This window comes from Sinocyclocheilus rhinocerous, unplaced genomic scaffold, assembly GCF_001515625.1.
Source record: "Sinocyclocheilus rhinocerous isolate Xijiao unplaced genomic scaffold, SAMN03320098_v1.1 scaffold662, whole genome shotgun sequence".
In the NCBI taxonomy this organism is placed as follows: domain Eukaryota; kingdom Metazoa; phylum Chordata; class Actinopteri; order Cypriniformes; family Cyprinidae; genus Sinocyclocheilus; species Sinocyclocheilus rhinocerous.
Genome location: NW_015639782.1, coordinates 300,887 through 322,646, shown reverse-complemented (window position 1 = coordinate 322,646; position 21,760 = coordinate 300,887). Strand labels below are relative to the sequence as shown.

The 21,760-nt window shown below is 38.2% G+C and overlaps 1 protein-coding gene across 3 annotated transcripts in view; it reads right to left on the bottom strand.

Annotated features, from left to right (window-relative positions):
* Window positions 1-1,014: 1,014 nt before the first annotated feature.
* Window positions 1,015-21,760, bottom strand: part of stag2b (STAG2 cohesin complex component b) — a 30,932-nt gene continuing 10,186 nt past the window's right edge. Inside the window, exons 2-34 of one of the 3 annotated variants that reach the window (XM_016567696.1) lie at window positions 19,945-20,106; window positions 19,264-19,396; window positions 19,082-19,160; window positions 16,271-16,414; window positions 16,013-16,109; window positions 15,153-15,229; window positions 14,827-15,031; window positions 14,596-14,747; window positions 12,440-12,513; window positions 12,177-12,300; window positions 11,953-12,051; window positions 11,702-11,781; window positions 11,070-11,177; window positions 10,744-10,855; window positions 10,038-10,155; window positions 9,838-9,941; window positions 9,640-9,732; window positions 9,462-9,551; window positions 9,147-9,350; window positions 8,567-8,637; window positions 8,363-8,450; window positions 7,784-7,864; window positions 7,599-7,691; window positions 7,346-7,520; window positions 6,831-6,970; window positions 6,638-6,739; window positions 6,401-6,549; window positions 6,185-6,313; window positions 5,865-6,070; window positions 3,834-4,065; window positions 3,487-3,600; window positions 3,243-3,369; window positions 1,015-1,658 (exon numbers count right to left, since the gene is read on the bottom strand). In XM_016567696.1, coding sequence (XP_016423182.1) covers window positions 1,536-1,658; window positions 3,243-3,369; window positions 3,487-3,600; window positions 3,834-4,065; window positions 5,865-6,070; window positions 6,185-6,313; window positions 6,401-6,549; window positions 6,638-6,739; window positions 6,831-6,970; window positions 7,346-7,520; window positions 7,599-7,691; window positions 7,784-7,864; window positions 8,363-8,450; window positions 8,567-8,637; window positions 9,147-9,350; window positions 9,462-9,551; window positions 9,640-9,732; window positions 9,838-9,941; window positions 10,038-10,155; window positions 10,744-10,855; window positions 11,070-11,177; window positions 11,702-11,781; window positions 11,953-12,051; window positions 12,177-12,300; window positions 12,440-12,513; window positions 14,596-14,747; window positions 14,827-15,031; window positions 15,153-15,229; window positions 16,013-16,109; window positions 16,271-16,414; window positions 19,082-19,160; window positions 19,264-19,307 — 3,834 coding nt within the window. In that variant the 5' untranslated portion in view covers window positions 19,308-19,396; window positions 19,945-20,106 and the 3' untranslated portion in view covers window positions 1,015-1,535. The remainder of the gene's footprint in view (window positions 1,659-3,242; window positions 3,370-3,486; window positions 3,601-3,833; window positions 4,066-5,864; window positions 6,071-6,184; window positions 6,314-6,400; window positions 6,550-6,637; window positions 6,740-6,830; window positions 6,971-7,345; window positions 7,521-7,598; window positions 7,692-7,783; window positions 7,865-8,362; window positions 8,451-8,566; window positions 8,638-9,146; window positions 9,351-9,461; window positions 9,552-9,639; window positions 9,733-9,837; window positions 9,942-10,037; window positions 10,156-10,743; window positions 10,856-11,069; window positions 11,178-11,701; window positions 11,782-11,952; window positions 12,052-12,176; window positions 12,301-12,439; window positions 12,514-14,595; window positions 14,748-14,826; window positions 15,032-15,152; window positions 15,230-16,012; window positions 16,110-16,270; window positions 16,415-19,081; window positions 19,161-19,263; window positions 19,397-19,944; window positions 20,107-21,760) is intronic. The other 2 variants (XM_016567698.1, XM_016567695.1) reach the window with 2 other exon arrangements.

Here is a 21,760-nt window from a genome sequence, read left to right as displayed (position 1 = left end):
AAAAAAAAAAAAAGATCCAAACAATACTCACACAAAAAAAAATAAAATAAAAAAAAATATAAAAAAAATCTCAAAACTTTACTTGCTGCATGGCTACACACTTTCATGTTTAGACATGTTCGTATACATTTCAAAACCTTTTAACTCGAAGTTGGAGTTAAAAAAAAACAAAAAACAAAAACTAAAGCACAATTATAAAATCAGCACCAATTTATATATTTATATATAACTTTATTTAAATGTAGATGTCTACATAGCTCTAACCAGGCAGAAGAAAATCTCCACCAGACAAACTACACTAAGTTTTGTTTTATTAGAGACAACACAATGGCACTACTGGAGAGATTTCCTCTTCTTTGCTTGATCTTAGATTTTAGAGGGACAAGCGAGCAGATCTGATCTTTGGATAAGCCTTGTGACTCGGCGGAAGAATTACAGTCCTTTCTGTGCATCTCCACGGACCGACTGGGATTCTACGCGCCTGATTTACTAGAGCAGTTGGCACATAAAAACAGTTCTGTTGGTGCAAAGACAGCAACAGGCCCACTGAATGGTTGAGGTATTTAACATACACCAATCACTGATCGTGTCAATGAAATTACCCCAAACCTCAAAAATGCACCAAAGGCAGTAATAAATCGGAGTGCTCAGAGTGTTTTGATTTAGGTTTTGTGTTGTATGTCATGAGTTTTAAGGGTGGAATAAAAGGAAACTAAATACTAGATATAAAGACCTGGAGATTTTCCTCCATTTCACATATTAGATAAGAAGAATAAAATATATCAATACTCACACTATGATGAGCAAAAACCTGCTTATAAATTACTACTTTACACCAGATTACTCACTATTACAAAAGGGCTATACATAACAAAGTTGTCTTTTAAGTTAAAAAAAGATGCATTCACCCCCGGTTTCAAGAAATACCACAACTCTAAGAGATCTCACATATGTTTCTTCAAACATGATGACGTTCAACTGTGAAATATTTATATATATATTTATATATATATTTTATCATAAACTCATGTATGGCTAAGGACAGTCTGAGATTCCATGGCGTTCAGTATCTACTCTCACTGTTTTGCACGATCAGGGAAAGCCCACACAATGATTGCAAAGACTTTGAATTGCTCCTTTATCCTTCCTGCGTTTTAGTAAGTGTCAATGGTACGAGCTGATTTGGATGCCAATCACTCCATTGAATTTAATTCTCTTTAGAGAAACAATGTGAATTCACGCAAAACGTCTCTTCTCTTCACACGCCTCCAATTATAATCTTAAAACATGGGCACTCCCAGGACCTATAAGAGAAAATGTTCAAATTCAGTTCAGTGTTTAGAGTTACCAAACAAACGTTTAATTCAATCATCAGTCCAGATGGGTCTGATTAGTATTTATAATAGTGAGACGCTCTCCCCCTCTCTGTCTTTTTGCACAAGGGCAATTCAAACTATCTGAAATCACTCCTGCTAGTGCCATCTAGTGGTGATCTCTCTTTCAGGTCCTTAGTGTCGGAGTGAACGAGTCCCCCATTACCGCTGAAAAGCATCATAACCCAGGAAATGAGTGCTTCTTACAGACTCATCCATGATGGAGGCAGGGTCGAAAAAGTCGGGCTTCAGTTCCGATCTCTCTCGTCGATTCTTCGATGGGGGCTACAAGATAGGAAAGAGCAGGCAGTAAAGATGAGATGTGCTAAAAGAAGTGTTATTAATTTACAAAATGCGACATTAAATTGCGTTACATTGAAATATACATACTAGTGTTGTAGTACTCAAGACCGGTCTTAAGACCATTTTTGGAAGGTCTTGGTCTCGACCACATTTGTACTTGGTCTCGTCTTGGTGTCAGACTAAAAGGACTTGGGATTTTGTTTCAAGACCACAACTGCGGGGATATCACTAAATTGCCAGTGCATTGTCTGATTTATTTGTTAACATCATTAATGTGACTGGATGTAAAATGTCCTGCTTTAAATGCAATCAATAACTAAATAACAATAATAGTTTGATTTATACAAGTGGATCTCAATTTTTGACTTCAAGATCCCCTATTGTCCACAACAATATTTAAAGGACTCCTTCACTCACCCAAAATATTTTAGAGCTTAGCATTAGAAGTCTGTTGAGGCCCCCTGGCTGAGAACCACTGATTTATACTGTAATGCTGGGTCAGAAATTAATGAGGGGTTGTGTCAAAAATGTCACCCAAATTAATACAAATACCCACAAAATTCAATATATATTGTTGCAAAAAAGTACTTGTATGAGATCTGTATTTTTATATTATATTATAACACATGATATAATTAAAGGTCCCCTGAAATGCTTAGAAACAGGCAGGATTACTATGTGTTGACGTCTGATTTCATGGGGACTTTCTGTGCCACCACTGCAGAGGCAAAGATGAATTTTGTTGTTAGTGATTTAATTTGATTGGTAACAGCTCTATATAGCGTTTAACTATTCTAATAGTATTTAATGATTTAAAATAAGACATTTCTCGGGCAGTAAATGTGGATCTTTCAGAAGAATTTGAGTAGTGGTGGTCTGGTCTTGATCTTGTCTTGGTCTCAACACACACTGGTCTTGGTCTCGGATTAGGTGGTCTTGGCTACAACACTAATACATACACAGAACTGTTCAAAAGCAGGGGTAAGAAAGAATTTAATACTTTATTAACCTTCATTCAGCAATGATGCCATAAACTGATCACAAGTGACAGTAAAGATTTTTTAGTAAAGTTTTTCAGTAAAGTTTCTTTTGTTTTTGTTTTTATTTCATAAAGATGCTGAAAAGAATCCTGAAAAGTTTGGTCACCAAAAAATATTTAGCAGCCCAACTGCTTTCAACATTAATAAGATAATAAAAATAAATGTTTCTTGAGCAGCAAATCAGCATATTAGACTGGTATCTGAAGGATCATGCGACACTGAAGACTGGAGTAATGATGCTTTAAATCACAGAAATAAATTACATTTTGAAATATATCAAAATAGAAAACAGCTATTTTAAATTGCAATAATATTTCACAATATTACTGTTTTTACTATATTTTTGATAAAACCAACGCAGTCTTGGTGATCATTACGGACTTCTTCCAAAAATGACAGACTTCTTTAAAAAAAAATCGTGCATACCCCAAACTTTTGAACAGTAATATAAATTGTCATTTACACAAAAGTCTACTCCTAGAGACCAAAATCATAAAGACATTTGGTATTAGCATAAGCTTATTACCAGATCGATATCCATGGTGTCAAAGTCCATGCCTTCATTGAGATCCTCAATTCGGCCTTCTGATGACATCATCACATCTTCCACAATGGGTTCCTCATCATCCTCCATAAGGCCTGTTCCTCGACGACTGCAAGCATTGAAAGACCAAAGGCACCATATTTGTAAAAAAAAAAAAACATGTTTTTGTGTGCATTCAAACTGCATCTACCCACTGAACATGAAGTGCACTGTAAAGTTCCCTTACATGGCATGCTGAAGGTTACTCCTTAATTTGGCGTAGTTCATAGCTCTCTCCTGCTGCTGTCTGGCCACCTCCTCTTGCTGCTGTCTCTGTGCTAGCATCCAGGTGACTTGTGTGCTGTTAAACAATAACATCACACATCACTATATTTCTTCAGTCCCAAACTACACTAAGCAGCACACATGCTTTGACGAGAACTGAAACGGCGGTGTAGAATAAAGGTAAAATATGTGAAAATAATGTTCATGTAAGCATGAACACATGCTACTCTGCACCCCATAAATACAATCAAGCCTTTCGAAAAAAAGCTGATCAGCCACCCCTTTAAGCTTGAGTATCAGTGCTCTTACTTGTAGTCCATGGGTGTTTGGTGGTGTTGTGGCTGAGGGGTCTGAGGGTGTGTGTGCTGCTGTTGCTGATCGGGGGTCATGGTGTACACCCCCATGTAGCTCTCCTCAGGACGCAGGCGTTTGGGCTCTCTCATGATGGTGGAGGTGAGGTGGGGTGAAGGCATCATGATGGGCGTCTGCATGCTCTGCTCACGGCTCATCCATACTTCACTGCTGCTGCTGCTGCTCTCCTCTGGACACGCAACAGAGAGCAGGACAAGCATTAAAGTCACGATAAATTGGAAACAGTGACAGATCTTTTCTTATGTATTGTGATGTACATTTGAGTGTAATGGATTATAGAGAAAGAAAAAACGTAAGGCAGGGACTTTGTTCGGTGCATCGACTGTTGATTGGATTTTTGTGACGTGTCCACTGTATTAAAAATGCAGATGAACATGAGTTTGCAGGGGTGGGATTAAAGCGATAGTTCACCCAAAAATTTAAATTCTGTCATTTACAGTTTCTGGTCCCTATTTTTCTGGTATATTTGTCTATACTAGTGCTGTGTTCGATACATCGATAAGACGATGTATCGTCACAGAGATTTGACGATACGAGTATCGATACAGCTGTCCCTGTATCGATATTGTGGCACGTGTGCAGCAGTGGACCGCGCTTAATTTGAATACAAGAACAACGTTTAAAACGGAGTAGAAAAGTGCAAGGTTTCTAAAAAATAATTAATAGAGCATAATATATAAGCTACAACAAGGTTTAATCTGGCCGCAGAGGAACACAACCGGGGTTGCCTGATATAAAGAGACGTAATCCCCAAAACAGAGCTTCCCACTTGCGCAATACGGAAATATCTGCTAAGTGTGCTACTTATCTTTGTCCATCTGGCAACCGTGTGTACGCGCGCTCTCTCCACTGGATAAACGCACGTGCTTTCTGAAAACACTGGTTAGCTTGCAGTTTAACGATCTCCAATACGGAAATATCTGCTAAGTGTGCTACTTATCTTTGTCCATCTGGCAACCGTGTGTACGCGCGCTTTAATTCCTTTAGAAACAATGATGTTTCCTGCTCCTTGTTGAGAAAGATAATGTAGCTCTTGAGCGATTGAGCTATTTAGTTGATAAAATTGCGGGGTAGCGCTAAAAAGTTTGTTCTTGAATGTCTGAGTGCGGCTGCAACGTGATCTGTGTGAGTGACCAAGCGTGTGTGTGAGTTAGATACAGAAGACAGCGCATTAGTTTAGAACTCTTCTAATTTAAATTTGTATTTTTTAAACGTAGAGGGCCTATGTATCGTGATACGTATCGTATCGTGACTTTGCTGGTGATACACAGCCCTAATCTATACTATCGAAGTCAATGGGGACCAGTAACTGTTTGGTTACCATCAGTCTTTAAAATATCTTCTTTTGTGTTCAGCAGAAGAAAGTCAGTCAGTCAGGTTTGAGGGTAAGTAAATGACAGCATTTTCATTTTTGGGTGAACTATCCTTTCAGAGGACTAAATGATTGGAGAGGTCTTGCAAACGTCACCAGAGAGAAGCCTGACATTATATTATATATATATATATATATATATACACATCATTGCATACATATACTTCGTAGTAGACATCCATAACTCCTTTCTGCTGTCTGTTGTCAGTGTTTCTTTGTTTAAATATGGCGCTTATCACATGCTGTGTGGTATCGGCGTTTGGTATCGGGGCATTTTAACGAGTACGAGTACGAGTACAGGAGGCCAGTATCGGGCCCGATACCGATACCAGTATCGGTATCGGTGCATCCCTATATATATATATATATACACACACAAACATGAATGTATCGTTCGCAATAAGATCGATAGCATGCATTTACAAAATAGATGCTTTTTCATTCCATGCCGACTTGCCGACACCATGAATAAAAAATAACATGATTTACTTCCTTAAAAAAATGTCTAGTGTTATAGTGCACGATCCATCAATGTATGTTATTCGATCACATTAAACACATTACTTGTCTGATTTCTTGAATTCAAACTGTTTTACCTTCTGGTAATTTCCTCTTGCCAGTGGCAGGCTTAGCTTTTTTACTCCTGACGGAGGAGCCTCGGCTACTGATGCCACTGACCACAGACATAGTGTCATCATCACCCCCTGCCTGCAATGAGTTCCTGTAAGAGATGAGCGGCAGCCAGCAGTCTTCTCTCTGCAGGGCCATCTGAAATGTCATGAAGCGCTCCAAATACATGTGCCTTTGGGAAAAGAGAGAGAGGACCAACATTAGATCCAACAGCTAATGAATGATCCACAAAGTGCCCTTACACAACTATAAACACCCATGCTGAGATCAATAAATGGTTGCTTACACAGTCCGCTTGTCCTGACGCATGAGTTTGGATGAGAACTCGCTGAGAATGTCAAGAAAAGCCAGGTTGAGAGGAGGATGTCCCTCCCCCTGAGGATTGGGCTCTTTGAAGGCAAACTCAATACCGTCCCTTTAAAGAGAAAGCAACATGGGGTGTAAACATGCAACTCCACACACAATTGTTTTTTCTGCCAAGAAGAAATGAATGGAAGCTTACTTGTGTAACATAGCGATGGCCTCTCTGGTTTTGAGCTGATCCAGACCAAAAGTCAGAGAGAAGCGTCGAGCGAGCTCTTTAATGCCACAGAAAGCTGAGGATGAGCGGTCAAAGCTAGGTCCCAGATCTGACAGCATCTCATTGAATAGCTGCTCTCAGCACAGGAAGAAAGACATATCAAGGACCTGCGAGTAAAACCCATTTTGATGGCAGATATAAAACCTTATAGTCACTGACCTGCTGTAAGCTCAGAATGAGTGTCTTTGCACACTGGATTTTGTCGATCTGTCTTGTCTTGCTCATAGTTTCCTTGATGATGTCACCATAGTCATTGTAATACTGGACAGGAAACAGAAAAACTTGCATTTAAGTGAATAATAAAGTGAAGTAATGATCTGAAAAAGCATATTCAAAGAATAAACAGACTCACCCTCATGTATTGCTTGAAAATGTCTGCACCAGTGTTGATCTCAACAACATTGTAGATAATGAGTTTGCAGTATGCGGCCAGCAGGTTTCGCCTCTTGTGCAAAGCTTCGATTTTACCGGCTTCATCATCCTGCTGCCCATCTGTTCGAAAATAAAGGAAAACAGACGTTCAAATACTGCTCATGAATCAGCTTGCACTAGAAGGAAAACTGCTGCCCTCTAGTGGTCACCTTTTAAACGCTGCTTCTTGACAACAAATGAAGCAAGGCAAGTTGATATTTGTCCAACAACTCTCCTTTTAAACTAGTCAGTCTACTTCAGCTAAAGCTCTGTGCACAACAGGATTAAGTGTTGCTAGAGTCTCTAATCTCTAAATCAATTAAACGCTTCTAAAGCCAATTTCCTTTGTGTTGTCTTAGTGTTAGCATTCAACATTAAACAGTCAGGGCACTAAATCCATTCAGCAAAGCCTGTTAGCTCCAACTGAAAGTCATTATGCCATTAGCAGTGAAAGACCTGTGCTGTTGCTGTCTTCATCCTGGTCAATGAAGACATGGTCGAGGATGAAATTGAGAAGATCGGACTGCAGGGACTCATCAGGTGTGTATACTAGGGGCTCAAGAGCTTCCCTCCCACCTGAGATGATCTGATGGCTGAAGATCAGCAGCAGGTCACAGAGGATGGTGAAGGCCTGAGGGAGAACATACAGTCAGGTACAGGCTGTTTGTGGCATGAGGGATAGTGACATGTTGTGACCATTGATACAAACCTGCTCTTTGACGGCAGTGTTGACGCTGGTAAGGTAACGCTGGCACATTAGACAAAACGCCCTCATCTGCTTCCTCAGAGTCAACATGTCCTCCTACAGAGACCAAACGCATTGTTGACATCCAACAAACCACAGCAAATAAGGGGAGAGGATGAATGCATACAAATCATATGAATGGGAGCTACCTTTTTAGAAGTGCCCTCAGAGACCTTGGCTAAACTCCAAAGAATGACGTAATGTGTACACTGCAGTGCATGAATGACAATCTGAAACGTCCAGAGAGACAGTAATGTTACCCAACAATCATGAGGCAAAAGCAAAGTTTCAGCTGATTTCGAGGTGTTATTTCTATAAATGCCTGGTTTTGTCTCAGAGTAAAAATAAAAGAAAAACAGGTCATTGTGAGATATAGTTTAAAATAAGAAACAAAATCAATTGTGAGACTTCAAGATGCAATTCTGAGAAATAATAGTTCTAAAAAAGTCATAATCATATAAATTAGTCAAAATTATATAAATTGATTACAATTATAAGAATGGTGAATCTTAAGTTGCAACTATGAGACATAATCAATCGTGAAAGATGAAGCCTCAATTGTAAGATATGAAGTCACAATTAAGAAAAAAAAGTGGCAATTGTGAAAGATGAAGTCACTATTAAATGAAAAAAGTAATAATTAATATAAAGTAACAATTGTGAAAATTGTCATTAAGTCTGGCCCAGTCAGGCACTACCTCAATAATTCTTCATATGCACACGAATACCTGCTCAGGCATGTCTCCGTTTTCAATACCAGTGTTCAGTAACTTGTAATTGCTAGTGAATAGGTCCCATTTGGAAAGGTCATGAGCACTAAACACAAAAAAAGGTGTGGAATGCGTGTTAGAAAAGTAAATTACAGCCTTCACCTAAAGTGATAAAGAGAAACATTTAATAATATACAGGGAGGTGAGACAGGGAAGCCTTACTTGTGGAAAGCTGTGATCCTCTTCAGTGTGGACAGAACTTGATAAGCATCATCTTCATCTGGGTCTTCACCCTGTGGAAGAAACAAGCTATATATGACAACTGCAACTTTCTGAGCTTCTGATACATGGTGGCAGCATTCAGAAAGAAATAGTTTGAATTGAGTACTAGGGATGAGTCAAATGTACTAATTCCTTAACTCACTCACTAGTAAGACTAGTCTACTGGCCTGTCTTAAGGATGCTCTGAATAATAAAGGCTATATTAGGGTCTATATTATATATTAGTCTTGCGTTTAAAAACAACTGGACATGGATTTTTTTTTTTTTTTACTGAATCTGAAATATTTTAACATTGCCTATACATATATACACACACACACACACACACACACACACACACATATATATATATATATATATATACATACATATATCAGACTAATCTAACTAATCAGACTCATCCATACAGAGAAACCTCCAGAAAAAAAGACAGTGTGTCACGCACAAATACTCTCGCCAAACTGCTGTTCCTATGCAAACATCAAAGTGCTCCTGATGCTCCACCCTGAGCCGCCCTCACCTCCTGCAGGAAGTCCTCCAGTAGCCTGTTAAATTTGTCCACTTGCTCATCCAAGAGCTGGCTACGGGCGATATCCACCCGGTTAAAGATAGTGAACTCCTCGTTGCACAGGGAGTGGTAGGTTTTAGAGCAAGCCTCGAGCACATCTGTGTCCGTGTGCTTCTCCACAATCTCTCTGATTTGTCTTAACAATGAATCCAGGTGCTGTGAGAGAAAAAAAATAGCTTTCATTCATATGCTGCACAATCAGCCTATTGTGAATAATCTGTGTTCATTCAGCGCATTTATTCTGTTTAAACGATATGCAATTCAGACCTTTTCCAAACGCCCTGTGGTATAGATCTCCAGATCAAAAAACTGGGGCAGCTGCAGCAGATTTGTCACTTTCTCTGCATCCACAGAGTACTGTAAGAAAGAAAAAAAAACATATCGATCAGTTTCAATGGTCTGTAAATACCATTTCATGTTGCCTTAGATTTCAATAGGCTTTAACCTTTGCAAGTAAAGCTGGCAGTGATATAGCAAAGAGCTCCGTCATTCTCGTCCGGTCATCAAGCTGAGTCTTCTTCTCCTTCGCTGTCAGAACCTGAAACCAGATCAAGTGAGAATTGAGAACAGCATGTAACAGGTAATGTGTGAAAGCAGGGATCCGTCTTCAGGGCTGGCCGATGCGTGTGGCATCAGGTCTTACCCTCTTGCCTGTGCCTCTGCCCACAGGAGGATGGCACTCTGCAGCCTGACGGATGGTGCACAGCACGATCTCTATCAGAGCCGTCTCCTGTCTGTCCGTCAGAGCTGGAAAACACACACAAAGGTAATTAATCTCTCACTCCCTTTGGAGCAAGTAAAAGTCAACCCTGTATGTTCCGGTGGTGTGTCACTGGGTCGGACCTTCCTCTCCAGGCAGTGGCTCATCCAGTAGTAGGCTGATCATGCACTCCCAGTCCTTCAGGATCTCTCCTGCACAGTCCCACATGCTGTCCACTAGGTAGGCTGCATGCTCATGAAGCTGAGGATCAAAACATAACACCTTATAACATCTTAGAATTATTATTACAATTATATATAGGTAGGTAGTAAAAATTTTTATGACATGTCAGTAGTTGAAGCTATTTTCATGGCAAAATCAGTTTGTTTAAATAAAGTTTGGAATAACTGAGTTTTTTTTTTAAAAAGAAGAATCCTTCAATGCATATTAGAATGATTTCTGAAGTATCATGTGACACTGAACACTGGAATAATGGCTGCTGAAAATTAAGCTTTGCCATCACAGTAATAAATTACATTTTTGAATTTATATTCAAATAGAAAACATAAATAAAATTAGAGCATAATTATTCAGAGCTGCCATGACTGCCAAGACTACCATGCTTCAATATTAAATTGTATTTCTCTTAAACGGTCTACAATGGAAGAAAACTGAAACAACACAGCACACAGAAGGTGTGTTTGCGAAAACTGTTTGAAAATCATCATTTTTGCAATTCTGTTTAATGGCACTGGTTGCACTGAAATTGCACCCTTCAACTTCATCATACAAACAGCACTGACTTGATTGATTGACACTTGATTCGCAATGTTGTTGATGTTAGCACACCTCACTCTCCAGGAAGAAAAAGACAGTGGTTTTGATGAGGTTGGCGTTCACACTCTGTCTGCCTCGTCTCTTGGGCATGCTGTCATCTTCAGGGTCTCTATGACTGAACAGTCTGCGAACAAAGATGAAAATGTAAAGCTATTCAGTTTACCTCAAGCTATTGTTGTCTCATCACCATGTCTATTCATACACATCTCCACTCAGTGTAGATGCAGACTATTATAACTTTTAGTAGGTCAGAGACTGGGTTTATAGAAAAGCAGAAATGTGAAGCCTGTACAGCTTCATGGTATATGAATGAGTGAGTGAGGATGAGTGAAACTCACTTCTTAAAGAGGAACTCTCCTGCTGCCACAGCGACGGGTCGGTGGGCTGAATACACAAGGTGGTACACGCTCTCACAGTCTTCTGCAGTCAGAACCTCATCACTGCTACTGTAATACCAAACAACAACAACAACATATGAGCATCCTGTCATGCTGATTATCACAGCTGGCTGTGTCTACAGTGTTGCCTACACATTTCACTTTTTTTGTACTGTAAGCACACTTATTTCACTTAGTGAACAGTGGTTTATTTTGATTCAATGACCACTCTGAAAGATTCATCTGATTTGCTGCAACATTTCCTATTATTATCAATGCTAAAAAATAGTTGTGCTGCTTAATATTTGGTTGTGATGCATTTTTGTGATACATTTTTTGATGAATAATAAAGAAATGTATAATGTTACAAAACTTTCTACCACTATTAATCAGTTTAATGTTTCATTGCTGAAAAAAGTATTAATTTCTTTAAACAAAAAAATTTAAAGATGTTTTGTCTTGACAATTGTTTTGTGGTACACATTATTTTGTGTTCTCATATTCAATTCAATTGACCAACTTATAAGTCAAATAAAATATAATTATTTTTGTATGATGCAAGAAACTGCTATAGCAGTATGTTTTACACGTACTGTAACACCAGTGTGAGCAGTTTTATTGCTTGCACTGCAACATCATACTCCTTGTCCAACGTCATGGAGACAATGCGGTCCTGATGGAGACAAACAGACAACCCATTTTATTTTAAAATATTGAAAAGATACATAAAATCGACAAAATCATTTAATTAATCTCTTAACACTTTCACAGAGGAGTATTCTGATGACTAATTACTGTGTTTGCTCTATTTTGGATGAGAAGCTTCCCCAGATGGTTCTCTCACCTTGAAGCGGCTGGTGAAGAGCTCCAACTTGGCATTGAGCTCGCGGTTATAGTACAGCCCCTGCAGAGCCGTGAGACACTTCAGACGCACCTCACCTTGCTGAGAGGGAGAAAGGAAGAGTGTTACAGTTTCGTTCCAACTCCAGGATTGTGTCGTGACTAACTCCATCTGACTCTATATTTAGGGATTAAAGAAATAGGAGAGAAAAACGATTGAATCCTCACCTTGTCGTGCATGGTCCAGCCCACGTACTTCAGATAGCTGTCGTTAAGAAATGCATCACTGTACATTTTCATCCACACCCCAATCTCCTCGATGCAGATCGCCCGGATCTCTGCTATTGCATCACTGAGGAGGAATAACAGAAGCACTTAAGCCCACAGACACCCACAAGAACATATCAGAGTATTATTGAGTAATCACTGAAGTAGTAATTGGTGATTCAAGCTTGAGCTGGTAGAAAATCAATGCTTATGAGTGTGCATACCGATATCGGTGAACAAATACACCCTTGAAAATGGCATTCATCATGTTCTCAATCTCATCTTGATTTTCTTGCAACTGTAAAGAAAATAATTCATTATAATCATTGCTGTAGGCAGTAAATGATGGCAACCTGCATTACTAATCAAAAGTTTGTATCTAAAAATCAAAAGTATATCTTATATTTGAGCTGCTTTAACATCACTGCCTTTTCTCTTGATTGCAGCTCTGCTCACTTCTCCCTCTTGGTTTTCTTTCTAGTTTCCATTTATTATCAGTTTCTATAATTTGGAATAACAGCTCTCTCCCTCTTTTCAGGTCAAAGGCTCACAAATATGTGATTCATTTAGTGTTATCTATGCTTATTATATGGCCATATGTGACCATAAGACCATAAGGTAGTTCACCCAAAAATGAAAATTACCCCATAATTTACCCACCCTCAAGCCATCATAGGTGTATATGACTTTCACATTTACATCTCTGCGTGTTTGCAGTGTAAAAACATGGGCCGATTTTCGCTTTGGTCTGAACAAAAATGGCAGACGGGCTTACTGAAAATGCAAATTCATTCTCTGCCAGCAGGTGGCCCTTTCGGAATGGCAAAAATAAAATGGTTTCCCCGGTAACAGCAGTACACAAAACAGTGCAGCACCTGACTTAAATGTGCAGCGCTCATGTTTATTCAATGAAATCATAGCCTTTTGAGGTTTAATCATCACATTCAGCCATATCACAATTCTGGTCTTTCCGTCCCCAAACTTAAGACCTCTTGAAATCATAATTAAGACTTTTTATGGCCTTAAATTTGATTCAACTGATACAACCTGGACAAATTAGGTTTTTAAAAAGTGTTATTTTTAGACGTGGGGGAAAAAAATGAAAAAGAAAATATATGCAAGAAAAAAAAAATATATATACACACACACCTATGGTGTTATAGGTTTCATTAAAGAATATACATTTTAATTGATTATCTATAATATTTTATTGGGTTCTAAATGTTTGTAAAAAATATTTGTTCAAATCCTTATTCAGTAAATCACAAATGACTAGAAAAGACATGTAAATCCATTGGTTATAAAGAGTGGATTCCCTGAAGAAATTCAGCTCTTCAAACTTCACTTTAGAATTCAGAATTTTTATTATAATTAAAATGAAATGAATACAATAACTATTATTATTATTTTAATAAACATTTTTATCTGGAGAGGTGCGTTATCATCTATGAACACTCCTAATTGCTATGAAACAAAAAAATGTTTTGGAAAAAAAACAACTCATTACAGCTGTTATACCGAGGAAACCTACTATCCTACATGGGGAAGGGTTTGATTATTGTTGTGGTGTTGGAGTCAGATAAGTTCACAACCAGTGTGGTAGGACATACAATCTGCTACTATACAAAATACAATTTCATACCTCAGTTTGTAAAAACAAACAAACAAAAAATATGATCTGTGGGGCGAGTGCTGTATGCTTGCTCCACTGACTTGACCTATAAGTGTTTTTCTGTACATATATAAATCGAGAGCATGCCACAGATGCTGTCATATTCCTCTAAACAATATTACAACTCCGCTTCTCTGTGTGTCCACGTGGTTTAACGCAATACTATCAAGACATCAATAAAACCTCTCACTCACAAACGCAGATGGCTTAACAGCAGGGGCTGTTATTACATAACCCAGTTAATTTACAGCGCCAGTTAAACAGCTTTCGTACTCAGGCGAGCTCTAACCCCATGGGTGCTGTCAGAACGAGCTCTGTGGTTGACCCGAGACTCCACAATAACACAGAGTTCTCATTAGAATAGGATTCTTTTTTTAATTACTTTATCCATGTTTACTCAGCTTTAAAGTAGGGGGAAAGAGTACAGATGAAATGTGCTGAGTGTTTGGTTGGTCGTGTGTTTTTGTGGCTGTTGGCCAAGAGAGGCGTAGGTGTTTGGAAGGAAAGCAGCAAACGCTGCAGTAACCTGGCTGCCTCACGCAATGGGAAGTGAGTCTCCACAGGGAAGAGAGCCATGAATCCCCTGTTCCTCTGAAAGCTTCACTTATTCACTCTTCCCTTTTCAGCTTTCACGGTTGCTCAAAGACAACGCCAACATGCAGAATTTATTCAGACATATGCAGCATCTCTGTCTCAGACAACACTCACCTCCTTGCGTTTCTGAAGCAGAAGCTCTAGTCTGTCATTGGCCCTCTTGCCAATCATCTTGTTCCTCTCTGCTTCGTACTGCCGCTGAGTGTTGTCCATGTTGATGCTGAGGTTCAGAGCTACATTCACGAGGGCCGTCATCAACTTCATAGCTATGGGAAAAAAATCATTGCGTCTTGTTTGGACTAATCAAAACAAAATTTAGATTTACAAAGCAGCAGAGATACTGACCTGCCAGTGTGCTGGTGTGTCTGAAGGCTCGGACTTGAGAGTCAGAGAGGCCGGTGAGCAGTGAGATGACCGTGTCCATCATGTACTCGTCATAGATGATGCTGTACTGACACTGCCGTACCAACACGCCAATAAACTCACAGAAACTAGACTTGAACTTCTTCCACTGCGGCCCGGCCATGGTGAGCGGGTAATCACCACTGTCCTGCAATAACATCAACTCTCACTGGTTAGCGTGTGCACAAAATAATACATAGAAAACACTAGTGGGTGATGAAACATGTTCTTCAGGAAAGCCATTTTCAGGGTTGAAGTGTGAAGTTTACCTCATCAAACTCTTCTGTCATCTTCCTGATGATCTCAGAGTTTTGCATGTTGCGGAACATCTCACCCGTGACAACACCTGTAAAGATAACACTTAAAGTAAGACCTAAAATTTGGTACGTTTTAAAAAGTAATAACATTAAGAAACAAAACTGATATGAGCATTAGTTTATACTTAGCACAGGACTTAAAGGTGTACCAAGTTTATGTTACCAGCCAATTCAATTATTTGTAGCTTTTTTAGTGAGGAAAAAAGTACTACAATGCACTACTAAAAGAAACATTCATCCAGAAATTAAAATTCTGTCATTATTTACTTCTTTCATGATGGAACACAGAAATATTTAGCAGAAATCAAAATTCTTTTTTTTTTCTCCATATAATGAAACTTCAGGCCCGTTCACAACGAGAGTGATAACTATTCTGACAACTATGATATCTACAATAACTATATTAGAATCCACACCAAAAATGATCAAATTGTTTTTTAACAGATTTTTAACAAGTAATGATTTGGGCTTAAATTTTAGTCTGTTCCTCACACAAAGCGATCACATGAATTAAGACAGCTTTGAATATAACACGAGAAGAACCACTTTTATCATGGTTTAATGTCCTTTTAGGAGCTTGATAACCCCAGTCACGTTCATTATATGAAAGGCAGCAGTGGAAACATTCTTCAAAATATCTTCTTAATTGTTCCACAAAAAAATAATGCAGACTGGAATGAAATAATTATGAATAAACAATGAAAGAATTTTAATTTTGGGTGAACTATCCCTTTAACTATCATGATTATGTCTGTCATGTAGCATTTATTATCTACGAGCTCAAATCAGATCACATGAAAAATGACTCAAACCTTTGCAGCCAGAGCACTGGATGAAGAAATTGATCAAGTCGAGAAGTGCGACGTCTCGGTCATATTTGTAGGACTCAATCCAGTCATCAACGACTGACTGCAAAAGAGGGGAGCAGAAATCTTGCAAAGGTCAAAATCTGCTCGACTACACAGCGGTACATCCGTCTGCATATTCTCCTGCCAACACTCAAATCCCTCCAGAAGCCACAAACCCACATGAGGGCAGTGTAAAAGCCATAAGGTCATATGCTTACTGACCTGCATGGCACTCTTTCCCAGCCTGACCACTTCAAAAAGCATGACATTTTCCATGCCGTTTTCCTGGTGGTGACCGTTCATGCGTCCAGCTCCTTTCCCCACTCCTTTCCCTTTCTCTCCAGGGCCCTTCTTTCCTTTCTTCGCCTGAAGCATAATGACATCACAGGTCAACACTGACGAACTGGATCAAACTCTCCACAAGTGAAAAATGATTAAAATCAGCAATTGGAGAACAGTATAACGATCACACCGTTAGTCTGTTCCCAAATATCATGTGCAAATTGGTTGCAAAGAGTTTTATTTATTTAAATAATATTGTTCACAAGCAGATTGTACTTGTACAAAGATAATGATTTAAATTAATTTGTTTAAAAAATTTATATAAACTTGTTTGATGGCAGGTTATCAGAAACATGGTTACCTCATAATTCGTTATTCGTATCGTTATAAATTTGATGAAAATATACTCACACTCAGGCCATTCAAGATATGGATGAAATTCTTTCTTCATCGGAACAGATTTGGAGAAATTTAACATTACATCACTTGCTCACCAATGAATCCTCTGCAGTGAATGGGTGTCCACTGAATATAAGTCAATAATTCAAAATATCACTTCCTCCAGTGAAAAAGTCCATCCCCTGTTGTGCTCACATCAAAATCCACTGACATATTTGTTCAGAAATGTTTTTGGACTGTTTTCTCTTTTAAACTGTGCTCGATCTGTGCATATTTCTCTCCTAATTCATAGGGTTGGGTACCGTTCACATTTTTACCGGAACGGTACCGGTACCTGAATTTCGGTGCCGATACCCAATGGTACCTTTTTTCGGTACTTTACTCTCTGTGTAATTACAAAAACATTTATTTATTTTTTTCCAGAAATTCTTGTTTTAATTTTTCTGAAAATCAAATGAAGGCATTAAACATTTATTTTAAATCAAATGAAAATTAAACCCTTTTATTTTTTGGCAAACAAACAGGTTTACTGTTGAAATTAATACATGGAAGAAAAATTGTGTGAATATTCCTTTAAAACATTTTTTAATAGGCTAATAATTGTATTATTTTTTTTCTACAATTAAGTGATTAATCTAGTTGTAATATTTATTTTTATCATTTAATTGTATTATTTAAATTTATATTTCTCTCCTAATTCATAGGGTTGGGTACCGTTCACATTTTAACCGGAACGGTACCGGTATCGGTACCTGAATTTCGGTGCCGGTACCCAATGTTACCTTTTTTCGGTACTTTACTCTCCGCGTAATTACAAAAACATTTATTTCAGTGAAAAAAGAAAATGGAATATTTAAAGATGTACATTATACTTTACAAAAGTAATACAATAGTAATATATTTCTTTTACATGTTAAACCGTACTTTTATTTTGACAGGTTGCCATGAAGTTTCTGTGTGTATACAGCATGATGATGCTAGTTTTATTAAATGAAACGGTAAAATTCTCGCGAAGTGACACACACAGCAGCTCTGGAGATTAAGTTTTTGTGTTCATGCCGTCATATAGTGAGACGCAGAGGCTGGAAATCACCGCGAGCGTCACGCGTGCTTCAGTATTTGTGTAGTAAACAAAACCGCGTTTCTGCCATTCACACATACAGAGGCAAGCAGAACATGCAGGATTCATATTTAAACCATCTTTTTGCATTTAATATTCACAGACACGAGTTCATATCGTGATTCGAATTAAGTGGCGGTGGCTACTTTTGATTTATTCGTCCAAAATTTACGAATTCCGTGGCATTCCGCGCTATAGAGTAAATTACGTTTTTATGAATGGACTCCGCAATCCCATTCGCGTTTTCGCAGAAATCATATGGCCCTAGAAATGTAACCACACTTCAGAACATTTCGGCTCGCCCTGCGTGTTGTTTGAACGAGTTGCAGGGGTGACATCACGCCACAGGGTCTCTCTTTCTCTCTCTGTAGCGTATGCGCCCAGATGCGTTCTCAGGTATCGAAATTTGGCACCGATTGATTTAACGTGAGTCGGTACTCGGTAGTACCGACGCAATTCGGTCGGTATCCTTAAAAGTACCGAGTTAGTACTGAGTACCCAACCCTACTAATTCATGACTTTTTCACTGGAGAAAGCAATATTATGGATAGAGGACTCATATTTTAGCTGGAAGGAACAGTTTGAAGTTAAAAACTTCTTGATGTATGCTTTACAAACTGTGATGTTTTCATCAGCTGCTTGGACTCTCTCTTTGACGGCACTAGGGATGCAACGATTATAGATTTTGTTGGTACGATTATTGTCTGAGGAATAATCACGGTTTTACGATTAGTAGCCTCCGTGCCTCTGATAAGCACATCATTTTAAGCTGGTGCACCGCTAGTGTAACTTTGTTTTCGTTTTGCGCAAGCTGCAACAGTTCCGTTCCATGTAACACAAACACTCGGTTTAGCGGAACCTTTACAATTAATTAACCGTGACGTTTTAAAGCGTGGTTAATCGTGAAACCGGTTAATCGCTGCATCCCTAGACGGCACCCCTTCACCGCAGAGGATCCATTGGTGAGCAAGTGATGCAATGCTGCCTTTCTCCAAATCTTTTCAGATGAAGAAACAAATTCTACATCTTGGACGGCCTGAGGGTGAGTACATTTTCAGCAAATTTTCATTTTTAAGTGAACTATTCCTTTAATTCACAATCTTAAGTCATGAAAGGTTCACGATCTCTGGCCAATAATTAGCTCCAGAACCATTTCCATGGAAAAGGGGTAAAAGGCCATTTAAAGGAACCTGGTCTTTCTGATAATCAAAAATGTCACAGTCCACTCATACCTTCCCTTTCCCGATGATGGCATTCCTCCCATCAGGATCATCGAAATCAGTGTCTGATGAGAATCGGGTGTCAGTGTCCCTGTTCACACAAACAGATCAATATTATCAGAGTGCAGGAGAATGTGTGAACGCATGCATACACACAATCTGTATTCATTACATCTGTGTGTCTGTGCACTCACTGAGTGTAATGAAACTCTGTTTGTAATTCCGGTGCAGCTATCATTTCTTTAACATCTTCTGGTCCACTTCAACTTATCAAGGGTTTTGTCTTCATACACACAGGGCAACAGCAGGTACTTTTGTCTCATAAACCTAAAACATTCACACACAAAATGGGAAAAAACATGATGTCCTTACTCCTTATGTATTAAGAGGTTAAAAACAAGCACACATACATCAGCAATCTATGAATTCTTGCCAGCTTAATATTATAAATCAACTCTGGCTTTTTTTATTCATTTTTTAATTGCTGGCTTATATTCATATGTGTCAGCTGGCTGTCGCATCGTATCTCAGTTTTTCATGTCCTCAAGCTACGAGAGGTGCATTTTAATACAGTCTGAATGTCACGGTGTACAGTGTTGACACAACCTCCTGAGAGACAAACAGTTTGCAAGGTCTCATCAAAAGTTAAATGGTAACCAGTCACAAAATTAAAAACCTCTCTGACACACTTGTGTATACTCGTTGTTACTGAATTCTAATGGTCAAGCCATGTTATTATTGTGTTTTCACGTTCATGCATATTATACAAAAATTATACAACTAACAATCATAAGTGCAGCAGTATATGTTTGCTATTAAAATTAAAATGCCTCCAAAACAATTACAGTTTGGTCGTTTTATGTCTACAACTTAACTCAGTCTGTCATCATGGATAGGTGAATAAACACAGTTATATTGTAGCCACAGTGGGGCAGTATGACTCCATTTCACCGCTCCTGAGCTGATCACTCAGACAGAGACTCTTTCAGTCAAGAGTGAAGGAACTCCAGTGAAAGCTGCAGGTGCACCTCTTATTTCTAGTAAAAGCACCATTTCAAAACAACGATAATATTAATAAACACATAAAAGCACATCATTTTGCCTTCAGAATTATTTCTTAATTTCTTAAGTTAAGGATATTTAAAAGCATACTTTCACAAAAAATTATAGACCATATTTTACACACAAGACTACCCTCCAACAGAAGGGTTCAGAGCATGAACATGACAAAGAACACCTTTTCTGACAATGCTGTTAAAGGGATAGTTCACCCAAAATGACAAATCAGACATCATTGGATCTCCCTTGTGTCATTTTAAACCTGTATGGCTTTCCTTCTTTTGTGGAACATAAAATTAAATATTTTTTTAAAAAGTTAGGCTTTTTTTAGACTTTTTTTTTTAAGTCAATGGTGGAGTACATTTTATTTTTGGGTGAAGTATCTCTTTAAATGTGCTTATGAATAAAAGGACAGAAATGATCATTTCTCAGTGAACTACAACTGTTTTCTACAACAGTTAGTTCAGACTTAGAAGGACAAGCTCTTTAACATGTACAGCCGAGGAGGAAGATATTAGAGCAATGTGATATTATCAGCACATGAGTGGACCACAGCTCTGCAGTGAAACATGCCTAAAGTCACAACCGCCTGTTCATGACCTGTACACAACAACACACTGTAATAAATAATATCATGTAACGCTCACTGAATGAAAGACTACCATGATTCACACTGAAACAGGACATTCGGCCGGCACATATCAAATAGCATACTTGTGAACTAAATGCCGTTGGCTATTTACATCAGTCACAAAAAGGGCTGGGTATCGATTCAGATGTCCCGATTCGATTTCGATTCGCAAGCTCTCGATTTGATTCGATTCTCGATTTTTTTGATTACATTCAGTGAATATAGTTTTAATACAAATGCTATTGATATTTCTAAAAAATGAACAGTAAACATCAGTTTACAAATGGTGAATTAATAAAAAGAAATTAAAAACCACATGCCTGTATTTTAAACCTATTCTTTTTTTTGTATAGGGTCCTTTTTTAAACAATAATAGGGCCCTATAAAATGTTCTTAATTTTTCTGTTAATCAGATGAAGGCATAAAACATTAATTTAATTTATCCTAATCAAATGAAAATTAAACCCTTTTATTTTTTTGGCAAACAAAGTGCTGCACAACAGAGGCTTACTATTAAAATTAAAAAGAAAACAGATGTGATTCCTTTAAAAATAAAGATTTATTAATATATATTAGCAGTAGTAGCATTGAGTCTTAAGACTGCTAAATAGTAATATATTCTGACAGTTTAACGTTAAACTAAACTTTTATTTTGACGGGTTGCCACAGAAATTAAGAACCACATGCCTGTATTTTAAACCTATTCTTTTTTTTGTATGGGTCCTTTTTTAAACAGTAATAGGGCCATATAAAATGTTCTGATAGTAATATATTCTGACAGTTTCTTAACGTTAAACTAAACTTTTATTTTGACGGGTTGCCCTGAAGAACTTGCAGCTGCTGTGTATGTGATATTACGGTAGTTTTCTCTAATGAAACGGTAAAATGCTAATGAAGTGACTCTCAGAGCAGCTGGAGATGACATTCGTGTTCACATCATCATATAGTGAGACGGCAGAAGCTGAAAACACAGCGAGCGTCATCCGCGCTTTAGTATGTGT